The sequence below is a fragment of the Astatotilapia calliptera genome, chromosome 4 (assembly GCF_900246225.1).
Source record: "Astatotilapia calliptera chromosome 4, fAstCal1.2, whole genome shotgun sequence".
NCBI classification, from domain to species: domain Eukaryota; kingdom Metazoa; phylum Chordata; class Actinopteri; order Cichliformes; family Cichlidae; genus Astatotilapia; species Astatotilapia calliptera.
Genome location: NC_039305.1, coordinates 25,779,425 through 25,803,057, shown reverse-complemented (window position 1 = coordinate 25,803,057; position 23,633 = coordinate 25,779,425). Strand labels below are relative to the sequence as shown.

At 43.8% G+C, this 23,633-nt stretch overlaps 1 protein-coding gene across 2 annotated transcripts in view; it reads left to right on the top strand.

Annotated features, from left to right (window-relative positions):
- The first annotated feature begins 223 nt into the window (after positions 1 to 223).
- The window catches only part of smurf2 (SMAD specific E3 ubiquitin protein ligase 2), a 51,645-nt gene continuing 28,235 nt past the window's right edge, over positions 224 to 23,633 (top strand). Inside the window, exons 1-3 of one of the 2 annotated variants that reach the window (XM_026165749.1) lie at positions 226 to 739; positions 923 to 1,017; positions 23,467 to 23,505. In XM_026165749.1, coding sequence (XP_026021534.1) covers positions 966 to 1,017; positions 23,467 to 23,505 — 91 coding nt within the window. In that variant the 5' untranslated portion in view covers positions 226 to 739; positions 923 to 965. Of the gene's footprint in view, positions 1,018 to 23,466; positions 23,506 to 23,633 lie in introns of both variants that reach the window. The other variant, XM_026165748.1, reaches the window with a different exon arrangement.

Below are 23,633 nucleotides of genomic sequence, written 5' to 3'. Positions count from 1 at the left end.
AATAAATAGAAAAAGAGCTAAGGTATCCGTGTTAGTGCTGCGTGACATTGCAAATTTTGGTATTGATTCAATACCAAGTAAACACAGAGCCAGTATTACCGATACCAAAACTGATACTGATCATTTTAACCTATAAAGGCAGCTTATGTAGGGATAAATAGTGCCTCATAATTTATGAAATGAATCATCAATTTGCAAATGCTGAACACACTTTAATGACCGCAAAATCACTGTGATGTTTTACTTTCCACTATGATTAGTTGACAGCAAACAACAACAAAAAAAACTGTCAAAAGAATTTTCATATATTTTGACACCTGGAATGTAAATGTGCCCGTCTTTAAAACAATTTGGGCAACTTCAGACTGTAACTACGCCCATGTTAAATTAATAAAGGGATATAAACACAGGGAGCTGGGCTTGCCTGTGCCATCAAAGGCGGTCCTACTCATCACCAACCCTTGTTGGAGGAGGCTGTATATATGATTCATAGTTATATGCCACATGTTGGAGAAATGCTTCACTCCCACAAAGCGTGTTGTCGTCACTGGTCAGCTCCCAGCAGCAGCCTCCTGAAGGGGGATCTACCCCGGAGGGCTCCGCAGTTCAACTCTCGACGAGCAGAGGAGGACTCTCACAGTCCGAGGAAGAGGTTCTCAATGAAGATGTGAAGATAAGCAGCGCCTCGGCTCCACCACCAGCTCGTTCACACGCTCCAGCAACGGCGGCCTCATTTCCAGTAAATGCAATTTGCAGCAGCCCTCCACTCGGGCTTTTCTTTTTCCTTTTCCTTAATTTTTCTCATTTGTGAGCGATCGCTATGGCAGTTCAGTCCACATCCGGGCCACAATGCTTTGACTCCATTATTGTCTAAAACTGGCGGAGAGGTTGATAAACCTTGTCATTTTTTACATTTAAATAGACATTTTTTTGGGACGCGCAGTGACGGCTGGGGTCGAGAGGAGATGTCTAACCAAGGAGTTCGGCGGAATGGCCCCGTGAAGCTGCGATTAACAGGTAGCCTGCAACGCTTTTAAATCCCCACGTATTCCCACACACACACCAGCTAGGAAGGCTCCGTGTATTTGCTGGCTGGGAACAGTTCACATGGGCTACGGAGTTGGCTCGCCGCCGGTGCTTTCTGCTCTCATTTGCACAGATTTGTTAGCAGCAACAGTGTATTTAAATTACTAGCTGACTTCACAGGGCTAAGGCAAGCAGGAAAAGCGAGGAAAACGCTTAATGAGGATATTGTTGCTCTTGGAAATAGTCTCAGCCTCGTGATTGTCGCCAGTAAAGCACCACCAGCCATAACAGTGGTACCCGGGTCGCTCAGCTCCAGTAATGAGCCGCCTTCCAGTTGTAGCTGGTTGACGCTTATCAAACCTTAGTGTGTATTAGTGTCTCACATTTATATTCCAGCTCGTAAAATTCCATTATTTTTAAGCAAAGGGGAGCTTTACAAGTGTTGTGCTGTTCCGCTGACAGACGGGCTCGCACAAAAGTTGGCTAGCTGAACGTAGCATTCCCGGTTAGCTCTAATCAAGTCTTTATGACAGGACAAGCTTCGGCTGAGATGATAAGCAGCTCAGGTCACTGGAGTCTGAGCAGTGAGCGAGCAGTGCGCCAGAACCGACAAACGGCTGCCCCCCTTTGTTTTGGTGTCGTCGTTAAAGCAGGTTAAAGTTGTATCCGTGAACCCGTGGCCCCCTTTGTACCGCTACGTTATGATTCACTGGGAAACACTTGAATGTCACTTTGTTTGGAAGTAGCATGTAGCTGTGCTGGTCTGCTCGGACCTGTCGCTCTCCTCGGCATCAGCACACTCAGGAGGGGGGGAAATAAAAAGGTTTACACGAGAGCAGCTCACTGTTTTGACTGGAAGAGGGGGTCAGACGGCTGCCTCCTGGGTCTTTTTTTGTTTTGTTTTGATGTGCGTCCAAGGTCCGACCTGAATCCAATTAAAGGGCTGTTTGTTCCACCAGGAACTGCCGAGGGAAACATTTAAGTTGGTGATGTTTCTGATAGGAACAAGTGGAGATAAACAGGGGATCTCAGTGAGGTGAGTGGGATACATGCAGAGTGGCAGAAGACAGGAAAGCTTTCAGCAACAGTTTCACAATGACGCAAAAATGAGATACTGATCATCCATACAGTTGTATATGAGTGTGTATTTGAGAATGCGTTGCCTTCAAAACTGTTAGGATCCCAGTCCTTACTTTCTCTACAGTGATGTTCCTCTGAAGTAAGGCTGCTAACAGAAACTAGACACTGTTATTAACATATAAGCTCGACATGTACAGAGCCCTGCTTATATAGCAGAGCATCTGAGACCCAATGACTACAGCTGGCCTCTCCCATTCTCTACCGAGGATCTCCTAACTGTCCCTCGCTCTGATTTTAAAACCAGAGGTGATCTTGCTTTTTAGGTTTTGGCATCCAAGCTGTGGAACAGCCTTCCTCAGCCTGTCAGGTCAGCTGATTGTGTTATTGGTTTTAAAGCTGAAAACACATTAGCTTTCCCTTAGTCTCGTCCCCTTTATTTTCGACCCTTGTTTACAACTATTTGCATGTATTGAAGTGTGAATAGTTGATTATATGGCTGTCTATGTGTCCGTATTTTGGATCGTTATACTTTGATGTGTGGATTTTACTTAAACTGTGAAGCACTTTGTAACTCTACTTTGCAAAATGAAGTTATGTCATTTTTTTTTAGGTACACAACTTCAAATTAAAGTGGACCTTTAAAGTTAAAAGGGCTTGTTGCAGAGAGTATATGAACTGAGAAGCTATACAAGTTAAACAAGGATTATTTTGAACCCCGTGTCATGCAAAGCTACTCTAGTAGACTTGCAGGGTTGAGGAAAAATGCGACTTTGGAGATGAGCATAATAAAAGTCTCGGTTGTGAACTAGTTTGTCACTGCAGTCGTCTCCTGGTGGAATTCGAAGAATCTGAGTCCACTGTAGGGAAAAAATGGTGAGAGCAGGACATTGCAGCGCACCTCTCCTGTTTAAGCTCAGTTAAACTTGTGAAACACTCATCAAGAGTCAATATTAAGCTCCCTACTTATCAATCAGCAAGAGAAATAGAAACTACTACTTGCACACATGTATGTGTTTGGCTTTCAGGATCCTTGCATGCTTTGTTTTGTTTTTTCAGTAACACCAGCTATCCATGGAAAGTCCCCCCCCCCGACTTATGTAATCTGGTGCTATCTCATCCATATGGTCCGCTCTGTTCCTTCGCTCAGGCCGTCGCGATCCCTTGTTCTCCAGCTCGTGCAAAGCGGAGCTCAGAGGAAGTTCTCAGAATCAGAATCAGAATCAGAAAGGGGTTTATTGCCAAATGTTGAGCAGGTTTACAACATTAGGAAATTGCTGCGGTGCTTCAGTGCAAACATAGTGTCATAAATAGCACTTAAATAGACATGAAAAAATAAAAGTAGGGATAAGAATTAAAAGTGCTACGTAGAAAGATATGTGCATGAGCTATACATGAGATATATACATGAGAATAAGAATTAAGAGTGCTACGTAGAAAGATATATCTGTAGGAAGGCAGACAGAGTCCTCACTTTCATATTTGAAGCTTCACTCCACGTTGTCATTATGTTTCTTCGTTTAGCCCTGCACAGCTCTGTGTACTAGGTCGGTACAGAAGAAGCAATGACTTTAGAGAGTGTTGCTATGTCGTAGCTGCGTGTTGTCATCTCCAGTGGAGTTTTTTTTTTTTTTTTTTTTGACATAGCTCTCTGATTAATTTCTTCCCCCGACAGGTTGTGAGCGATGAGTTGCTACATTTAAACAGGCCCAGAACTGTTTGCGTCGTAGGCTTCTCTCCTCGCTGACAAGCCTCCTGTCCATTTAAAGCAGATGTTGCAGATGTTTGCCGGCTATTAAAGCAGGGGAAAAAAAATATCACAAGCAAGCTGCTAAAGCCCACACTTAGGCTCCTGAGGGCAGGTTTCCATTATAACCTGCAGCTGATGTCTGCTAAGTTATGTCATGAAACAAACACGGCTAATGGCGTAACATTACATCACATGCACCTAAGTGAAATTGCTGAGAAACGACTCGTCTTATCGTCCGATGCATCTTAAGCTCTGTCATGCACGCCTGGCTTCTGGCATAACTTGGGATGCTTTCCATCATCTGTGCCTGAATTTTTTAAACTTTGCAGAAAAGAGAGCACGTCATTTGTACCCTCAGCAAATATAGAACCACAAGCTCGCCTGTCATAGAAGTAAAATCAGACACATAAAATAGATGGTTAATAATCAGGCACAGTTGGAGCGATGTCCTCATGAAAAATGCTTCTATCTGGAAAGATGTGCACCAGAATAATAAAACTGACCGATGTTTAATTTAATTTTTTTTTTTGTCTCTTCTGGTTAGGTCCTTTACGGGTTATTGCTGTTGTGTCTCAGCTCTGAGTTTACATGTGACTTGTTAAGCATATGGTTTGCTCATCTGAATTCTTTGGCGCGGCGTGAACCGCCGAAGAGAGCTATCTCAGTGGGATTCCCTGCAATTCTCCATTCGCGTTCCCACCTCTTCCTCTCTGAGTCACTCCTGTTCTTTCCGACTGTAAGCCTCTTCCCTCTCAGACCAGGGTCCAAAGCATATTTCACTCCCACCCTCTCTAACCGAGCTTCCTCATCACTCTCCGATCGTCCTTCTGTCTGATGCACTTTGTGTTTAGTTTATTTCTTTCTTTTTTTTCTGTTTTAAATAACCACACATGAGAGTTTGACAGTGCTGTTATTTTTCATGAAGTGGTTTGCAATATACCAATGAATGAACATGCAGAAAAAAACACACTTATTTGAAAGCTGCAACAAAGGCCCAGTGTGGGTTGGAGTGAAAGACTTGGGTCTTTTTTAAATTGCAAGTCCTCGCTTTTCAGTGCAGCTCATCGCCTCCAGATGAGGGTCTTTTGGATGCTGCTTAACTGCAGAAGAACCCCCCCCCCCCCCCCCCACACACACACACACACACACACACACACAGCTGGGCACCGATGAGGCTGTGGAGGCACACAGGACCTGATCATCAAAAATGTTTTAATGTGGTCTGAGCTGGCTGCTCGGTGCATTCATGTGGCCTCAGTCAGAGCCATTTTTACAGAGTGGCTGTATGGAAGTGATTTGGGTGCATCTGGGTGTTCAGACAGGATACACTGTAAATACACAGTGATTAGCTGCATGTGGTGAAATGTCGACTCTGCTCGGCCCATCGCGGTCATGCATCTTGAGCAAACATTTCCACATTTTTACTTTTTGTTTTGTTTTTTTCTAAGCTTTTGACAGGTTGTAAAAGAAAACAAAAGAATAGCTGAAAAAGACCAGGGAGGAGTGGGAGAGGTGGAGAAAATAAAACAACAAGGGTGGAGGAATGCAACGAGCAATTATGGCACATCATTTGTAAACACCCCCCCCCCCCCCCCCCTCCGCTGTGAGCCTCCCATAATTTTTAAATTGTCCCATCAATTAATTGACTGGCTGAAGTTGGCTTTCCTGTTGGTTCAGCTGCTCCTCGATGAGGACAAAGCCTTCTTGCGGTTGCTTTAGCCCTCAACTGCTGCCAGCAACGGCCCAGAGGAGACCAGATGTAGCAGGCGGGAGAGAAGAGTGGGCAGCTTTGTAGAGAGGAAGTGCTCCCCAGACTCGAACACTTGTCCAAACGTCACCCCCGACAGGTGGGGAGCAGAGCAGTCTAGATCCCCTTATGATAATAAGTAAAGTGAAGAACCGCAGTCGTATTACTCAGCGGGACTTCAGGCGTCTAGTGTGTTGCTTGTGTCACTGGGTGGCTCGCAGATGTATGTGCTCGCTGAATTATAACAGTGTGTATGGGTTTGATTAGTGGGCAGCGTGTGTGGTTTGGGGAGATTAACTCTTCCTGCTGAGCAGAGCTTCAACACCTCATATTGGTTGCTTTGTGATATTAATATTCGAACAAACAGTATTTTCCTGTATCCACACACTCTGTTTTATTTGGTGTCTGAAAGAATAGGGAAAATCAGCCGCGGTGTTCCCTGTTTGTACTCAAGTTTTCGACAGCAGAGATCCTCAGCCGGGGTGGCCTGTATCCGAAGGGGATTAGTTCTAGAGATACCAGTAGGGTACAGAGCTCAGTCCTTTGAGAAGCAAAGCAGACCACTCATGATCCATCCTGGTAGCTTATCTACAGCTGTTATTTGGGGAGTAACTTTTTTTTTTACATTTCGATCCAGATGTTGAAGCTGTGCGACAGATATTTGGGAATTTCAGTGCGGCCGTTTGAGCTCTTGTTGGCAGAGTTGGGACCACAACTGAGACAATTCAGGTCCCCGAGATGCTCAAGTCTGACACGCAGGCCCTCTGTGTGCCTCAGACTTCCTGTATTGGAGGTTGCAGGCCTTTATGCCTTTTATTTGACAGCAGCACTAGTGGCCAGGACAGTGGAGTTATCAAAGGCAGAATCAAACCAGTGTTGACCCAGACAAAAATCTAGATGAATAAATGGGACTAAAGGCCAAATCGGAGGGGGGAAAAATGCACTGCTTTTCTCAAGCTTGTGTGGTTGCCTCACATGTAGGTTGTGCCGCCTCATCTTCTGACCCATTTAAACACTAAACACACACACAGATGTACATCTTTTGCACTGTGTGTCAATTGGCCCTCCAGGTAGAGAAGGATGATCATGTCTGCTGTTATCTTGAGACAGGGACGACCTCCATACCTATGTTTTATGTAGTATATGTGCTCGAAGCCACGGTTAATTACAGTTTTTAAAGAATTTAGATTAGCAGGGTATATTCAGGGTCCGGGATGAGTCAGATCAGGATCGCTACACTCCAGGATCGCACTAGTGGTGTGGCTTCTGTGGGCCTGACAGGGGAAAAAAAAAAAGAGTGCACAGAGTGAGACCATCTCTTTGGCCTTTGGAAAAATGCTAATCCTTCAGGGTGGTTTGGGGAAGACCTTCAAAGGCCTGCTCTCTTAACCTGGCTGTGGTGGTTAATGGGCTTGAATTGGATTAGTGGTGCGTGTGAGGGAGGGACGTTCCAGTGAAAACTAAACAGATTCTCACCCGCAGGCACTTCTCCTATCATCCCCTGCATAGCTGTTATACATGCTGTCGGTCCCAAAAGCCCAACCCTCCCAACCCCAGCTCCATTTCTTGCCTACTTCCCAAACTGGTTCTCCCTTTGAAGTTAGAAACTCCACTTGAGGGTATTTTTTCCATTAGAGAGTTGCATGCATAACCGATATCAGTCCAGAACCCTGTTTGACTTTAGATGCCCTTGCATGTCTAAAAGAAGTGTATACTGAAGAACAGTATCCATCAGACATTGTGATTATATCTTATTTTACTGACAATTTGAGGGTAACTTGGGTCAGAATCACCCATGTGTGCATGAAGCTTGAGTTGTCTTTCACCTGATGGTCAGGATGTCTGCGATTATTTATTTATTTATTTATTTATTTTTATCACTCAGCAGCGTGCCCAGGTGAGATCACTCAGCACGTTTGCACAAAGTCTCATTAGCACTGATAAACATCGACGCATGCATGTAACCTGAGATTAATTCTTCAACGTGCTAGGTTGACTTTAAACTCTGATGGACAGGGGTTGACAAGATTATCTGTGTAACTCTGACTAACTTTAAGCAGATGGGGTGCTCTCTAGTCTCCCAGTGTTACCAGCTGTTGGTGGTGGTGGTGTTGGTGCTAAAGCCACAAGACGCCAACAGCTGACTGGAAATGTCTGTTCATGCCTTAGCCTGACGTTTGAGCCCCCTTGAGTGCTCTTAGGAGACAGGATCAGAAGAGAGATGTTTATATTCACACCAGATCACATTTCCAATGGCATCTCCTCTGAAGCTGAGAAAATACACCACTGGATTCCTGTGCAGTAAAAAAATCTGACCGCATACGCACAGACAAGTAACTATGATATTTTAGCAGTGGTGCTTGCCTCAGAGTTAGAAAAATCCTAAATATGTGCAGAGGCTCGTAGTTACTCACTATTCCCGGTCTACTCTCGAATGACTGTCTGGTTGATAAGCGTTGCGGTTTCCTTCGCAGGAAGTCACTTAAGATATCAAACTCAAGATCCAGCCAAAACTGGGAGTGCCTGATGAGTCAGCGCTCGGGCAGATGCTACAGACACTGAACTCACTCATGTTTACAGATGTAGTCTGATATCTGCTTTTAACCCATATTATTACAGGCAAAGTGTTTGATGTACAAATGGCTTAAGACTAAAAGTGTTTTTTTTAAAAGACCAATACAAACCAATACAGCAGGAGACTTGTGCACTAATTGTGTAGGCATACTTAGTTAAAGATAAACACGTCTAAGCTTGTCTTTGAAATGTCTGCATACCTATACACTTTAGTAAGTATTGGAAAAATGGGTTAAACTATATGGAATGTGCATTTGATGCCTTGAGCTAGGCGCTTTTCTAAACATGAAACAGGAAATCATCAAGTCATCAGGGCCCTGCAGTGCGTGCCTACTCATTATTTAGTCAGCACAGTTTCTTTCATCTACTGACCAAACAGGACTCCGTTTAAATTGTTCTCTCTGTAGCCACATTGGGTTGTAAAATCTCTGCCACTGTTGCCACACGGTTGTTGTTTTTGAATTATTCCAGGCCTGTATTGACCGCCACTGGTATTGCGGGTGTATAGTGCTGTTAACCCCCTCATCTGCGCTGGGTCTAATAGTTTTTTCTGGTTGATATCCAACTTCAGATTCTAGTGATGTAACCAGCCACCAACGGTGCTGCTTTTTTCCTCTCAACCAAAATATTTCTTTTTGCAGAGCAGTCCAATGCAGAAAAACGATTATCAGCAACAGGCTTGCAGAGTTTCCTGCACACAGACTTTATTTTATTGTAGGCAGCAAAGTATATTTGGTGACTCATCTTAGCAATTTTTCCAACTGTCTGAGAGAGCAATTCTATCTGCACTCGGTTTACCGGTGGATGATCCCCCCCCGGTCTTATTTTAAAAGTTCAGCTAGCCCTGGCCTCTCCATCTCGTATTTCTGCTGTCTCTCCAGAGAGCTTCTCATCCCACGGTCAGACACGGTTCAACTCCACCATCTTGCACCGCAGCTGGTGATTGTACTTTGGCTCTTAAAATCCTGAACCTGCAGCCAGTGGAGAGCTGTATGCACGAAGCTCACCGAGGTTTCAGAGCAGAGCAGGGACTTCCTTGGCCAGCTGCAACCCAAGGTGATGGCGTCTCTCTGCAGGATGAGACTGACTGTGCCTTATGCTGTTTCATTATTCATTTACAAGCTGTCAAATTCTACTTTAGATATTTTATTTTGGCTGCTGTAATACAGGGATTTCTCAACTTTTGAGCTAAACCATATCGTCTCATATTTAACAAAAAACAGGAGCATCTTAAACAAGTATTACTCAATAATTTAGAAAAGCACGGGTGTGCCTCGTTCCTCGCACACATGGATGCCCTCACAAATGGTTTCAGCATGGCTAAATTTGGGTCAGACATGATGACGCATGTCCTGTTGACACTTGTCAGGCACTTTAAACGCGACTCGCAGCGCATTGTAAAGCCGTTTATTGCATGCACCTGCACACAGCGGCATTCGGCTCTAGTTAATGCTGACAATTACTGTTAATGAACATGTGACGTCACAGCGTTAGTCGGACATTGCTGGCGTGCAGCGGAGCGCTTTCATCTACGATGACCGTGCTGTTATTGTCCCGAGATCCACCCAGTGCAACGCATCCATTGGCGAAGTGCAGAAGGGAAAATATGGCATGGTGGTAATGATGTAACGGTGCTCCCAGACGAAGCTGTGAAGTCATTCTTAGAAACTAAAAGTCCCCGGGAAATTTTGGAGGGAGCACGCGGTGGTCCTCAACTTCTGTTAAACAAGTTGGTACTAAGCACCCCTCCACTGCAGCTTGATCCAAGCCTCTCCTCTGCTCTCCTCCATTACATCAGAGTGGGCAAAGGAGCCAAGAAGCTAGAAGAGCCACGCAGCCACTCAAAACAGCTCAGGTCCAAGCCAACAGTGGTGCAAGCTTGCAGAAGCCCGAGCGGTGCCTCTGCTCTGCTCCGCTCACTGTTTTGACTTCTCACTTAGTAGTGATGGTACTGTGGAAGACTTTACTCGTCTGGATGGCTCTCTGTCAGGCACATTGTAGCACACAGAGTGGAAAGAGAGAGTGATGTACTGTGCAGGGGAAGCAGGAATGCCACAGTGCCATTGTGGCATGGTTTCCCACTATTTGGGAGCTGAAAATAGGAGGGCCGGACTCCTCTGTTATGCAATTGCAGCGGACTGTATCACGGAGGGAAAAGGTGACGTGAGGCGGATGAAATGCTCTCACATTAAGAATGCTGCCAGCCTCTTTCCTCTCACGTGTGGATGTGTGTGGCAAGTTTTCCCCATGTCATACAACAGGTTTTTTGCAAAGGCAGCTGACCTGTTTGATAATCTCCCTTTGTGTGTATCTTTGTATCGGCATCTTCTCTTTGTTTAAAGACTAGTTTGGTCAAAAGGTAATCTTAGTTCAACGTCACGAGGTCCTATTGTGTGTTTTCAAGCATTTAAAGAGTCATTTTTTAGGATTTTGTATCACAGTTAAAAAGCTGTTTTTTGTTTCCGGGACTGGGAGCCCTTATATAAGAGGAAAATTTAGGGCTTAACGTCACTTCACAATGTGGACACACTTTCTTACACTATATAGCTGCAATAATCATTTGTTACACCCTAAAAGCCATGTGATAGTTTTCGCGGCTGCGAGTGTGCTAGAGTCCACTTGTATCCAAGTGATACAAATTTTTGTTATCAGATGGTGAGCTCAAGGCTCCTTGTGGATGTCTGCACCCCTGCCAATGTTTTGCTACCGTACTACAAGCAACAACTACACATGCTCCCGTCAGCCCAGATCCAAGCGGGCTTCAAAGAGCTATAACAGGAGCGACTACTCTTTCTCCATGGTGTCTGCAGCTGTCCATGTCCACTACAAAGTTTAATCCCCATCTGAGGAGTGTGAGGCATCACAATCATATCAGTTGCTGCTGGCCCTAAGATAACATGGGAGGGAGGCGTGGGCACAATATACTTGCTTTATTGGTGTAAATAGTCCCTGCTTGTGTGCACTTTTTAATGGTCCTCTGCAATTTCCTGATTTATGGCAACTTATTTTGCTGACTGCTCAGATTGCTGTTCTAACTTTTATTTTCTTTCTTAATGCATGGCGTGTTTCCCAAGGTGAATTTCCCCAAATGTCTTCTGTTAAACAATCCAAGCCCCTAAATATTAGTTTACTACAATAATGGACAAAAAACAGAAACTTGAACTGGATTCTGTGGTATTGTCTTCTTTTAAAGCTCCCGTGTTTAAAATCTCCCCACTAGATGTCAGTAGATTGCAGATTGCAGTCAACTGAATTTAGTTTTCTTGTACCTCCCAATGCAAGTGCATATTCCTTGCTACAGTGGCAGCTGTAGGACAGACAGTTCTGGCTACCGTTCATCTGTAGTGAGTTTAGGCAGTCAGTCCGCTGTTTACCTTAGCTGGAGGTTATTTGCTCTGGAGGAGGGTGTAAAACTGTGAAAGGAGTCTGTCATCAGACAGTAGTGAGCTTCACTGAGTCATCGATTTGTATCAGAAATACTGAGGTGAGTTGTTGAGGATATCCTGAACTTTTGTCTCAGTAAGTGCTGCTGATTTTGCTGTTGTTGGCTGCTGGTAGTGAAACCAAGCGCATCTAATTGTCAGACACTTGGCGAATAAACTTTCCTCCTTAGCTCACTCAGCCTAACATTAGCTAGTGTTGAAGTACGCCGACTTCACGGATTCTTTTTGATGGTAGCGATCAGGCCGAGACTCTTACTTCCAAAACCAGATGTATTTATTTGCGCTTTACAATAAAATACGGATGCATCCGGAGACCTAGCTAACTAGCTTGCTTCCGCTACGTTTAGCGAGGTCTGGCTCACAACCGGAAGTCAACACAATCTTATGGGTTCGGTGTCCCACCCATTGTACCACCCCCTTCAACTGTCCTGCCTCTGGTCTACCCCACCTCAGCACTATAAATAAAATCCTCTAAGTTTAAACCTAGCTCTGTAATCCTCTATACCTACAATGAAAAAATATACCATCATGTCCCACAAGCATCCCTGTTGTTATCAGCTGCCCGGAGATGGTACGGTATCATGTCTAACCTGCTGACAATAAGTAACTGTGACAATACATGCATGCTTTCGTGTCTTTAAAGCCTTGACTTTAATTCAGGAGATAAGGCTTGAGGTGAGGTTTTATCTAGATGTCTCTTTGTCTCCTGTCCTTCATATTTTCACTTCTTTGGTAAAGGGGACTTTACATATCATTAATCACAGGCATGATCCTTCATGTCTTGAATCTAAGTGTAGACACAAATTGATATTAATTAATATACTAGTTTTGTATTCATCTACCTTCGGCGTACCACGTATGTAACCCCTCTCTAGTCACATAGATAAAGTGTAGTTAGATGGAACAGTGATGTCGAATTCAAAATGGCGGTGCAACATGTTGACTTCCACAAATTGGCGCCTGCTTTTAAACAGGAGTAGTCTGTTATTCCAGTTACTGTGATTGTTGCTGTGAGACATAAACATTAATACAGTCACTTCCTTTGCTCATTAAATCTCAAATGTCACCAAAGAACTATTGGTGAGAGCAGCCAGCGCTTAAAATAAAACCAAAGCTTATCTTCCCACCTAATGACTCACCTCGACTGGTTGCCCAAACATTAACAATATCATATAATCACTGGAATTTAATACATCCTTTTCTAACGCCACCTGGAAGAACAGGTCTTCGCTTCCTCTGAGCGTCTCAAAACATTTCACGAGCGCTCTCATTACTTTTCCAGCAGGTGCTGAGTGTGATGTATGATGATATATGGCTTCTCATAGTCACGGCCTTTTATCCTTTTTATGAAAAGAAGCTCTGGGGGGATTTTATGTCTTCTGTGGTTTTTCTTCCCTCTAATTCCATCACTTTTTTTATGCTTCTGGTCACACTGATTTGGGTGCAGCAGATGTCCCCAGTCATCCTTTCCTCCTGCAACAGGAGTCCAGGGAATCTTGAGTTTTCTATCTTTGTTTGTGCCATATACAGTGGATGTCACAGGGAGTTTCTTTAGTGCGACTCACTGCTGCTCATTTGTTGACATCGGTCTTTTCCCACCATGCTCAAGACACGTGCAACTTGAAAGTTTACCTTTTCTGTTTTTCTCTCTGTTTAAAATGATTCATGGGGATATTATGTTGTTCTTTTTCCTTTCTAATTTTCAAAACCCTTGAAATTGCAGGTCTGTTTGGAGGTTTTTAAAGAGATTTTCCTGGCAGCTAGCTGTTCCATGATCACTCTGCTACCAGTGACTTTAATATCTGTATAATGTGACCAGAAGTCTTATCAGATTTGCATATTACATAAGTGGATTTACTAAGATGTAAAAACCTGCCAGAGCAAAGTTATTTCCCAGTACCTACAAGCCAGTTTGTCTCAACCACATTTCCATAGTTAGTCTGTACCCCATGTAGAGTTGGACGGAGCTCCTGAAATTCTACCCAGCTTCCTCATTCTACTCTGCCTGACTGCAGTTTAAGGGCTAACGTTTAAGTGGTGGAGCCAGGTCTTTAAAAAGTAACCCACTTTGTTATAAACAGGGAAGCAGTGAACGAGCTCGGTAAATAGGTGGTGCGGTTGCCTCTGTGGCAAACATACTGCCCTTTAAAGCAGGGTCTTAAAGCAGGCCTTCTTTTCTCTTTTTTAAAATTTTGCATCAGCCTGAGAGATAATTAGACTCTTCAATGTTTCATCCATCATATTTATACTATGGAAAAGATGAGGAATGAAATGGATTTTTGTACATTTTTAGCATATTGACTGGAATTCTCAGTTTCCCAGGCGACTATGAACCTGTCAAGGAATCTAGTGCCGGTTAAATCCTATTATGCTGTTCCTTGAGACATCTGCCATGTTGGACGTGATGTAAACACGGGTTTCTGGCTCTCACCAGGTGAAATCGGTTGCAAAGAAACTGAACCACAAACCTCCTGGTGTTTTGGTTTTTTTTCCTCCTCATGCTGGTCTGCAAAAACACGCCAACTACTAGCTGAGCGGTACAGAATCTTGAGAAGTGGGACAAACTTGAATTGGAAACGGTTTGCCTTCAAAGTAAAAGATGTTCCTCAGAGCTGCAGCTAACATGTGCACGGTTTTTGCAACATGTTGGGGAATGTACATTTTTCCTAAACGACAGGCGGGTCCCCGAGGGGAAAAAGGTCACCGAATAGTCTGTAGGCCTGTATGGGTGGGGCTTTAGCGATTATTTTCCCTGATATATTTACTACCAGGTTACATGTCGATTAACAGAATCCTGTGCCCTCCTTGGTAGTCGCTTCAATCGCTTGCTGGGAAGTTGAGAGAAGATAATCTCAGGTCCCGCCCACTTTGCCTTGTTTGTGGTTATTTCACGTGTAGTCGCTTGAAGTCTAAACAAGAACTCGCGGACTTCCTTATGCGTGCCCATTATGGGTTTAATCTTTGTGGCACATTAGAAACACAGTCTTGGTTTAGTTTCTCTAGTTCCTCGAACTGTGTTGTCAAAAGAGCAATTGGATACATCACAGAGTCATTTCTCTTCAAAATGAACTTGGACTTGTTCCTGCTGGACTGTGCGTTATTTCCTCTTTGTGTCAGGCTCGATAGCTGCATGCCAGCGAGCCTGTCTCGCATGGAAGCTCCGGTACCCAGCTAATATCAGCTTCCCTTTGCTGCAGTTACAGTGATAGTGGTCTGAAGACATGGTGTTCAAGACTAAACATTACCCAGCATGCTGTCATTGGAGACGTATAAGGAGGCGGCTTGAAGATTAGCAATGAGCCGTCAGAATTCTTCATCTTGGCTTTCTCCCTCCGTTTAGGTTCAAAATCCCACAAAGGTTAGGGAGGAGTGGAAAAGGGAAAAGGAAGCCCTTTGTTTATAGAAGAACAATGCGGCGCATGAGAGTGCATGGCGCTGGGCCTGCAGTCAAAACAGGGCAGACAGGCAGAGGAAAGGTCTGGGCCTGGACGAGAGGGGAGGAGGAGATGGGGGGTTAATGCTACTCCCTGAAGATGTGTCAGACTGTCTGGCGATGCTGGGTCAGTGCACTGAACTGGAGGGACCAGGTGGACAGGAAGCGATGATCAGAATGTGGTCAACCTGAGTTGGCAGACCTACGGGGATTTCACGCAACCAGACGATCTGCTCATGCTCTCCAGCTTCCTCTTAGCAGCCTACTTTTCCAGATTTTTTTTTTTTTTTTTTTTTTTAACTCATGGATAGGGATGGGAATGGTGGAATATTACCAGGCGGTTGTCTCTGTTCCCACACCCCCATTTCCTCCACCTCATGGGCTCTAGTGTAATGGTTAACCGCAGAGCAACAGACTAGAGGCAGTGCGAGCCCTCTTTTTCTTTTTCTTTTTTCTTCCCCCTACGGCATTGTGTTCCTTTCCCATGCTTTGTTGTGTTGCTTTGAGTGAATGTAACCATTATAGTTTCTACATATGTTTAGCTCACAACAGACCAAAGTCAATTCCTAGTCCTGACCAGCATTCACTACCACGACCTCCACCCTCCCCACCTCCCCTAGACATCACGTGACCACTCCCTTCCCAGGTGTTTGGCTTGCGTCTGGTGGACTTCATTGATTCGTCTGCACAGTAGGGCTCTTTGTGTACCAGCCTGTGAGAAACTGTGCCCATCCTCTCCCCACAGGTGGGACTTTTTAAACTTCACCCCCAAGGTCTCCGTCTTTGCCCGCATGGAGCGGCTGTCGCCACTCTGCGTATTTGATTTTTATTAAGAGACAGGCCGGCAAAGGAAGGAGCTAAGTCAATGCAAGCCGATAATCAGTTGTATGCTGTGTTTGTTTAGCTTTCCCAGCTGTCCTTTGGGGGGTTGGGGATGGGTGGGGGGAGGGAACAGCTCTGTTTGGGCTGTAATGTGAAAAGCCATTATGTGACTAATAAGTTGCAGTCAGCCGAGGCGTTTCCACTCGCTCACTGAGAAATTAGGTTTTGTTTTTTGTTTTTTGGAGGTACTCTGTAAATCTACAGGTGAGCCTTGAGTGACATAGCATCTTGATTTTGATTGTTTAAAATGTTTTTTTTCCCTCTGCCTGCAGTCCTCAAATCATTTTTTACCCAGTTCTTTGTGGTTTATTAAAATAAGAAAGTAAAATGGGCTCTCAGGCTAAGAGGTTGTAGTTTTTTATCAGATGCAAGGAAGTGAAACTTATGATCCACTTTCAGGACAGGAAGATGGGGACGGCCAAATAGTCTGAAGTGACACATCACGACTTTACCCCAAAAAAAAAAAATCCCACTCAAAGTGAGAAACTCGAATGACAGATTTCCGACTACTGTGGAAAAAGCGCACATGCCCACTTGTCGCTCCTATCCAGTCGTTCGTCGTGGTGTGAAAGGCTCACAGCCTCGTGATTGTAATGTTAAATGTTTGTACCCATATCGTGCTGCGAGTGTCTCAGTGGCATTCATCCTGTCTGTAGTCTCCACAGTGGTGTCCCCCCCCATCAGTCCTATCAGTCAGCGCCGCAGTTACTGGCTGCGCGAGCCGCTGCGACCGGAATGAGAAACACAGGCAGCACAGAGAAACCCTTCTCTCAGCTTTGCCTCGATACTTGCCGTCGCTATGACGACAGAGGATTTTAGATGGGCCCGAGATGCGAGGGGTTATTTGATGCTTTTCCGGAGTGAGCGACTGTGTGCCTATGTGATAGAAGAGCAAGTCAGGAACAGTCGCTTGACGATACAGTCGTCCCATAGATTGCGTGTCTGTGTAAAATGCAGATAATGGTTCGCTCAAATAAAAAAAGATTAATATTTAAATCAAAAAAAGGGTTCTACGTACCAGAGCTACAACATTTAATCTGATAGCTGATCAGTAAGTCCTTAAGCAAATTAATCATCTTATTTAAACAATCACTTCAGTGAGTTAAAGTGTCACAAATATCTCTAGTTAGAGCTTTTCACATGTAGTGACTTTTCATTCTTAATTCATACTGGGGTTTTTAATCTAATCATACATTTTATTAAATTGGATACAAAATCAACACAGAACAAGGATGTTCAAAGACACTGACTAGCACTATATTGCCAAAGATATTGGCATCTCGTCTGCCTTCACACACATGAACTTGAGTGACATCCCATTCTCAATCCATAGAATGGATTAATGTGATGTCGTCCCACCCTTTGCAGCTATAACAGCTTCATGTCTTTTGGGAAGGCTTTCCAAGAGGTTTAGGAACATTTATGGGAATTTTTGACCATTCTTCCAGAAGCACATTTGTGAGGTCAGACACTGATGTTGGACAAGACGGCCTGGCTCACAGTCTAATTCATCCCAAAGGTGTTCTGTCGGGTTGAGGTCAGGACTCTATGCAGGCCTATCAAGTTCTTCAACACCAAACTCGCTCATCCGTGTCTTTATGAACCTTACTCTGTGCACCGGTGCACAGTCATGCTAGAACAGAAAGGGTCCATCCCCAAGATGTTCCCACAAAATTTGGAGCACTCCTTCCAAAACCTGAGAAATAGTCTGGCACAAGTCACTAAGCCATTCCATTCTTATTCACTACATAGATTGATTCTTATATAGCGCTTTTCTACTCGGAGCGCTTTAGACAACATGCCACATTCACCCAATCACACAAGCACTTCTATGCTTTTAATTGCTTACTAACAAACATTCACACTCATTCATACTCCGATGGATGCATCGGGGTTAGTATCTTGCCCAAGGATACTTGGTATGCAGACTGGAGGAGCCAGGAATCGAACCACTAACCTTCCGATCAGTAGATGACCTGCTCTATATATTTTAGGATTAATATTACCTTCAAAAGATTATGGAGTTAACACTGTGTCTGTCTAAAATCTGTCTAAAGTGCTTTATAGCCATGGAATAGTCTAGCTTGCCTCTGAAATGTAAGAAAGTGAAGTCTGTTCTTTTTTTTCTTTTTCTTTTTTGTGGGTTGGATCTTTGCATCATGCCTTTCTTCCAGCTTTATGTAGATGGAGAAAGAACACATGATTACATTTATCTGTGTGTGAGTTCAAGAAAGCCCGTCAGCGGTGACCCAGAAAAATAGCAGATTTACGATGTTACCCTGTAGGTGAGAGCTCACCCACTTACTTTACTTAGAAAAGGCATCGGTCATCATCACCTCATCCTGTAATGACATAAATTTGGATGAAAAGCCATTTCACTTAAAGTCATTACATAAACCTTTTGCATAAGAGGAAAAGAACCTGTTTCTCTGTATGTTGGGTCATTTAGCTACTGATGATGTACGGTGTCTCTACAGGGGGTTGAGCATTGCAGAGGCTCCCCAGTTAAATCTGTAGGCCATGCCAAAAGCATTGAGGGGAATGCCCAGTCATGAACTCACAATAACGGCAATAAAATATTTGTGTGTAAAGCCGCAGGGGTTGGGCTCTGGGGGTGGATGAAATTTGCCTAGAACGTACTTGATGTTTATCAGGCTGTTTTGATTGAAACCACTGTGTAGTCTTGCATAAACCTTGCAGACGGTGCCTCTGGATTTGCAGACTGGCGTATTGTGGTCTGTTAAAGAAGGGTGTGTGCCTGTTACCAGGTTATCCCTCTCTCCACCTTCCCTGGTAGACACCATGGCAGGATACTGGAAGGGTGACCAATAGGTGTGATTGAATCAAAGAGAAACTATGTAGGTAGTAACACACCCTCTCACTAGTGATGGAGGGGAGTCTGGGAGGTTGCCAATCCAGTCTACATGTTTTATAGACTTGGAGAAGGCTTATGACGTGGTTTCTCAAGGGATTCTATGGGAAGGTGCTTCGGGAGTGCACTTTCACATCCCGTCTGCAGCGTTAAACGAGACGTGTTAATTGTGGTTGTTGGACTTTGCCAAGGCTGTACTTTGTCTCCACTCCTGCTTGTGGTCTTTAGAATGTAGGCTTCCAGGCAAAGCTATAGTGAGGAAAGCATCTGACATAAGGATCAGTAGGTCACACCTCTGCTTTTTACTCACCCAAAGGGCTGAAAGAACAAGACTGAGACTACAGGTGGCTCAATTTTCTTTACCGGGCGGTTGGAAAAAATCCAAAACTGGATGAGAACTTCAAACATTGCCAAAAACTCTCTATAAGTGATTCCTCAGGAGGAGCTATCTGGAAATAGTTTGCTCAGGGTACTGCTGCTTCCCATGTAGTTATGGCAACTCTTAATTGGATGAAGGAGTTGGAGGATGGATGTGTGGATGAATATGTAGGAGGACAAATTTCATTTTCTCATCAACATTGAGCTTTGTTGAGTTCCTTTCTACACTTTGGACTCTCCTGCCTGACAGAACCCACGCTCAGCTCCTCCCCCCGTGTTTATTTATTTGATGTTTTTTCAGGCTAGAATCGGAGGATCACAGCACTTACAACAATCTCATTAGAGAGACTTTACAAGCTGGAGGTGTGTGAAATTCAGAGCTTGTGAAGAGTGACGGTGATTGTCAGAGCGAAGGCGGCAGCCACCCTTAGAGAAGTTTCATGAAATTAAATGAAGCCAGTGCTTTTGCAAAGTGTGACAGTCGTTTCAAACCAAGGGTCCCAAAAACCCAGCCCGCCCTTTATGTTACCCCTCTGGGAATCCTTTGATTCCTCAGCACTCGCAACATCAATCACTTCGCTTCACAAAGACAGAAAGACTTTGCTGATACCCTCATTTGAAGTCTTTGGGTTAACTAAAGGAAATAGTGCGCTCAGTGGCTGGCAGTTCATTTGTTTGCATGTAGACGTTGAGAAGGTCAAAGCTGCTGTCATGTTGAACTTTAGAGTGGCTGTTTCCTGGAATCAGGGCATATCAGAACTGGCAATTCCGTTGTGTCTTGTGGGTGTCTGATCACACACATTGTAATCCTTCTAGTGTTTCAAGATCTGTAAAATATGGCTCCACTTAGGTTTATGTACATTTTTACTTTTTCTAATGACTGTGTTTGGATGGATGGCTGGATGCCACTCCATCCTGATTGATGTCCTTTGTCTCCCCTTCTCGCTGCACAGCAGCATCAGACCTAACTGGCTCTCTCGCTGCTATTGTCTCTGTGCATCAACCATTCCAGCGGTTTTCCCCTCTGTTTTCAGCTGTCGTTCGGCCCCTTTTATTTTTCCATAAGAAGCCTATATAGGTATAATTGTAGCGTTGCCTTCCTGCTCTGTGGCTAGTTGAGTGCTGCTTATGCCACTTACACAAGGGTCTGCAGCTTTTTCCGGCTGTGGTTGTCTTGCCGTTCCCTTGAATGGATCTCATAGGGTCCTAACTCTTGCTCCTTTGGGCCTGGACTTTAATTAAATGTTTTGTTGTCTATACATTTCCTCGCTGAAGAGTCATATTTCTCAGTCTTTTGCTAGTCATTTCCTCAGTCATGTTACAATGTAAACATCAACTGTCTGAATTCATTTCACTATACTAGATCTTTTTGGAGACACCATCATCTGTTACCTCAGTCAGCCCTTTAGTGCACCACGCACACACACAAAACCCATGCATTCACTCCCCAGTACTTGTTAATAATTAATTAGATCGTTGGAGAGGAGAGTGATGTGTCTCGGGGAGCATGCGTGTGCTCACATGCTTTCCTCTGTGTTCAGGAAGAATGTGACCGAATGTGATGTGTACCAGATGTTTTAGAAATGAGGTGGGTTTCGCTGGAACGTAATGCATTCCCAGGGATGTTTGCGGAAAGAAATTCTTCCTCATCTGTCGAGCATGTTCTTTACCCCCCCCCCCCCCCCCCACACACACACACACACACACACACACACGATGGCTGTTTTTAGTATCATGTGCATGCTCACTTGTGTCACTTGTGTGTCTTTCAACACCATAAAGCTGATTGTCGGTCCCTTTAATTTTGTCCATGCAGCATGTCAATAATATGGCTTTCTCCTTCTGATTTCTTGTGGTAAAATTCTTTGAGCTCAAACCAGACTCAGATTCAGACTGATGCTTGACATGGTGCACGTTTGAGTACATGCGGCATGGGGGAGAGGAACAGGCAGTTCTGCTGCAGGCTTGAATGGCACAACCTGCTGCCCTCTCACCTTTAACATAAGAACTAACCAAGCCAACTTCTTCAAAGTGAATGAGGGGCAGGAGCACAGAAGCCTGAATCAAATACATGTGAAGCATTGCTTAGACCAGTCTGTTGCTACTATCACAGTTTTTTATGTATGCAGTTACAACAGCAATGATGAGTGGGGGTTTTTTTTTTTTTATATATTAGAAAGATTTTAAAAAGAGTTGACTACATAAGAGAAAACATGCCAACATTTACACTGTCCTAGCATGACAGTTCAGCACCACCCCAACTGTCCTCTAAAATTTGCTTTTCTTTTTTCCTTATTTTTCTGTACTTTTAAAATTTGCATTTGTTAGCAGTTATAAATGCCAACACTAATATACTGGCTATTAGTTAACTGAAGCCCAACCTTGATGTTGGGGCTGAAATATTGGTCGGGCTTTACTTTTTAAACAATACTGAATTTGATGACATTCATAGAAGTAGTATTTATTTTAAATTGCACTGGAATACATTAGTTTTAAGTAGGTTTACATAATACTAGGATTTGAGAAAACAGTTTACAACATTATATTTGTTATATTACAAGGAATTCTTCCTTCCCTTATCACCCTACTGGTTGCGGCAGATGGCTGCCCCTCTCCAAATCTGCTTCTGCTTCTTCCTGTTAAAAGGGAGTTTTTCCTTCCCACTGTCACCACGTGCTTGCCCATAGGAGGTTGCATTGGGTTGCCTCTGTATTATTGTTGGGTCTTTACCTTACAGTATAAAGCACCTTGAGGTTAATAGTGTTGTGAACTGAATAGAATTGAATTAAAGGAACTTTATGGCTTCTCAGGAGCCATACTTAGTATCTCCTCAGGTGCTTTTGAGGACTTGAGTTTCATTTTGTCTGCTCAGAAATGTAATTGTACTGGCATAAAAACATGTATATACCATTGATAACACAATATGACTAGCTCTGCACTCTGTACACCTTTTTACGCAGTAAGAGCAAAGCATCCAAATAAAGTTACAAGCAGCAAAACAGATTCTGGAGTAGACTGAACTTTAAATGACAACATTTACCCTGTGTAGTGTTTAATTAACAAAAAGAGGCAAAAGTGAGATTAGTTACTTTGTGTCATACTTTGCATCAGCTAACCATTTCTTTTTTTGGCACAATTTCTTCAAAATAAAACTAACTTGGCGCACTTCCCTCTGTACTAATAGTGACTGACTGAATCATAAACCAGACTTTCACTGTTTTATGTTTGTATTACTTTGGTGTAATGTATCATCCCTCTTTGAACCCATGACTCAGCCACATCAGTGTCCAGACCAATTAGGGGCAGCTTCTCAGAAGGGCTTTATTCCTGAGAAAAGCAAAACTATTTCCATGTGCCTGACTCACCGGCTGCAACCGTGAGCTCCAGACACCCAGGTGGTTACTGAGCTTCCTAATCCATCCACACTTGCACAAGAGGGAGTAAGTGGCTCTGCCTCATCACCTCAGCAACTGCCACAAAGGCTCTCAGAGTACAACAGTACTATCGAGTCTGCACAAATTTTGGAAGGGAGAAAGAAAGACTAAACAAACACTCACTCCTGCAGCTCAACATCATGTTATAATGAAAAGTGCAATGTGGTGTTTTTTTATTATTTCTGTTTGTTTTAATGACACCAAATCTTAATTGTGCTGAAGTTTCAACTTTAAACCTCCAGCAAGGGAGTTGGTTTCTCTGCTGCTGTCGACATGTGCTATAAATACGCAGTCTAATCAAAGGAAAGATTGTTTGTGTAATCTGTACCAGCCTTGGCTTGTGTTTGGCTCACAGCTGTAATGTAGTCGTTCTCAGCACACTGTTTTCCGACTCGAATCCTAAACTAGACGAATCGTTCCCTGCGGCCTACCCATGCACATTCCTGCCACTTTTCTAACCAGGGAATTAAAAGAAAATGCATAAAAATAAAAAAAGATATCCACAGTTTCAGATGGAAGAAAAAACCCTTAAGTTGCAAAGTTGTATATTGCAAACCAGACCGGAACACCTCCAGAATTTTTTTAGGGGTGGCCATGTATGGGGGCCACTAAAAGTCTTGGGGCAGCACACTAAAAACAGAACAGTGCAGGGGCACAGCAGAGTGGCAAACAAACAAACAAACAAACAACAAAATTGTTACCAACATAGGACAGTCTTGCCAGGGATCAAGGGCCAGCAAATTTTGGGGGGTGGCCAGTTTCCCCCTTGGTGATGCCCCTGAAACCTGATCTTGTTGGGATGAATATTAAACATATATCTAATGCTTGACTTTTTGCTTTTGTTTTTCAGTCCTCTGCGCAAAAAACCTGGTGAAGAAGGACTTCTTCCGTAAGTATCTATTGCCTTTTATTTATCTTTTCATCATAAACCTTTTAAACCTTATTCAGACTTTCATTTAACCAACAACCATGGGAATTTGGTATGAAAGTGAAAGTGGTATGAGGACACTTTGGGCT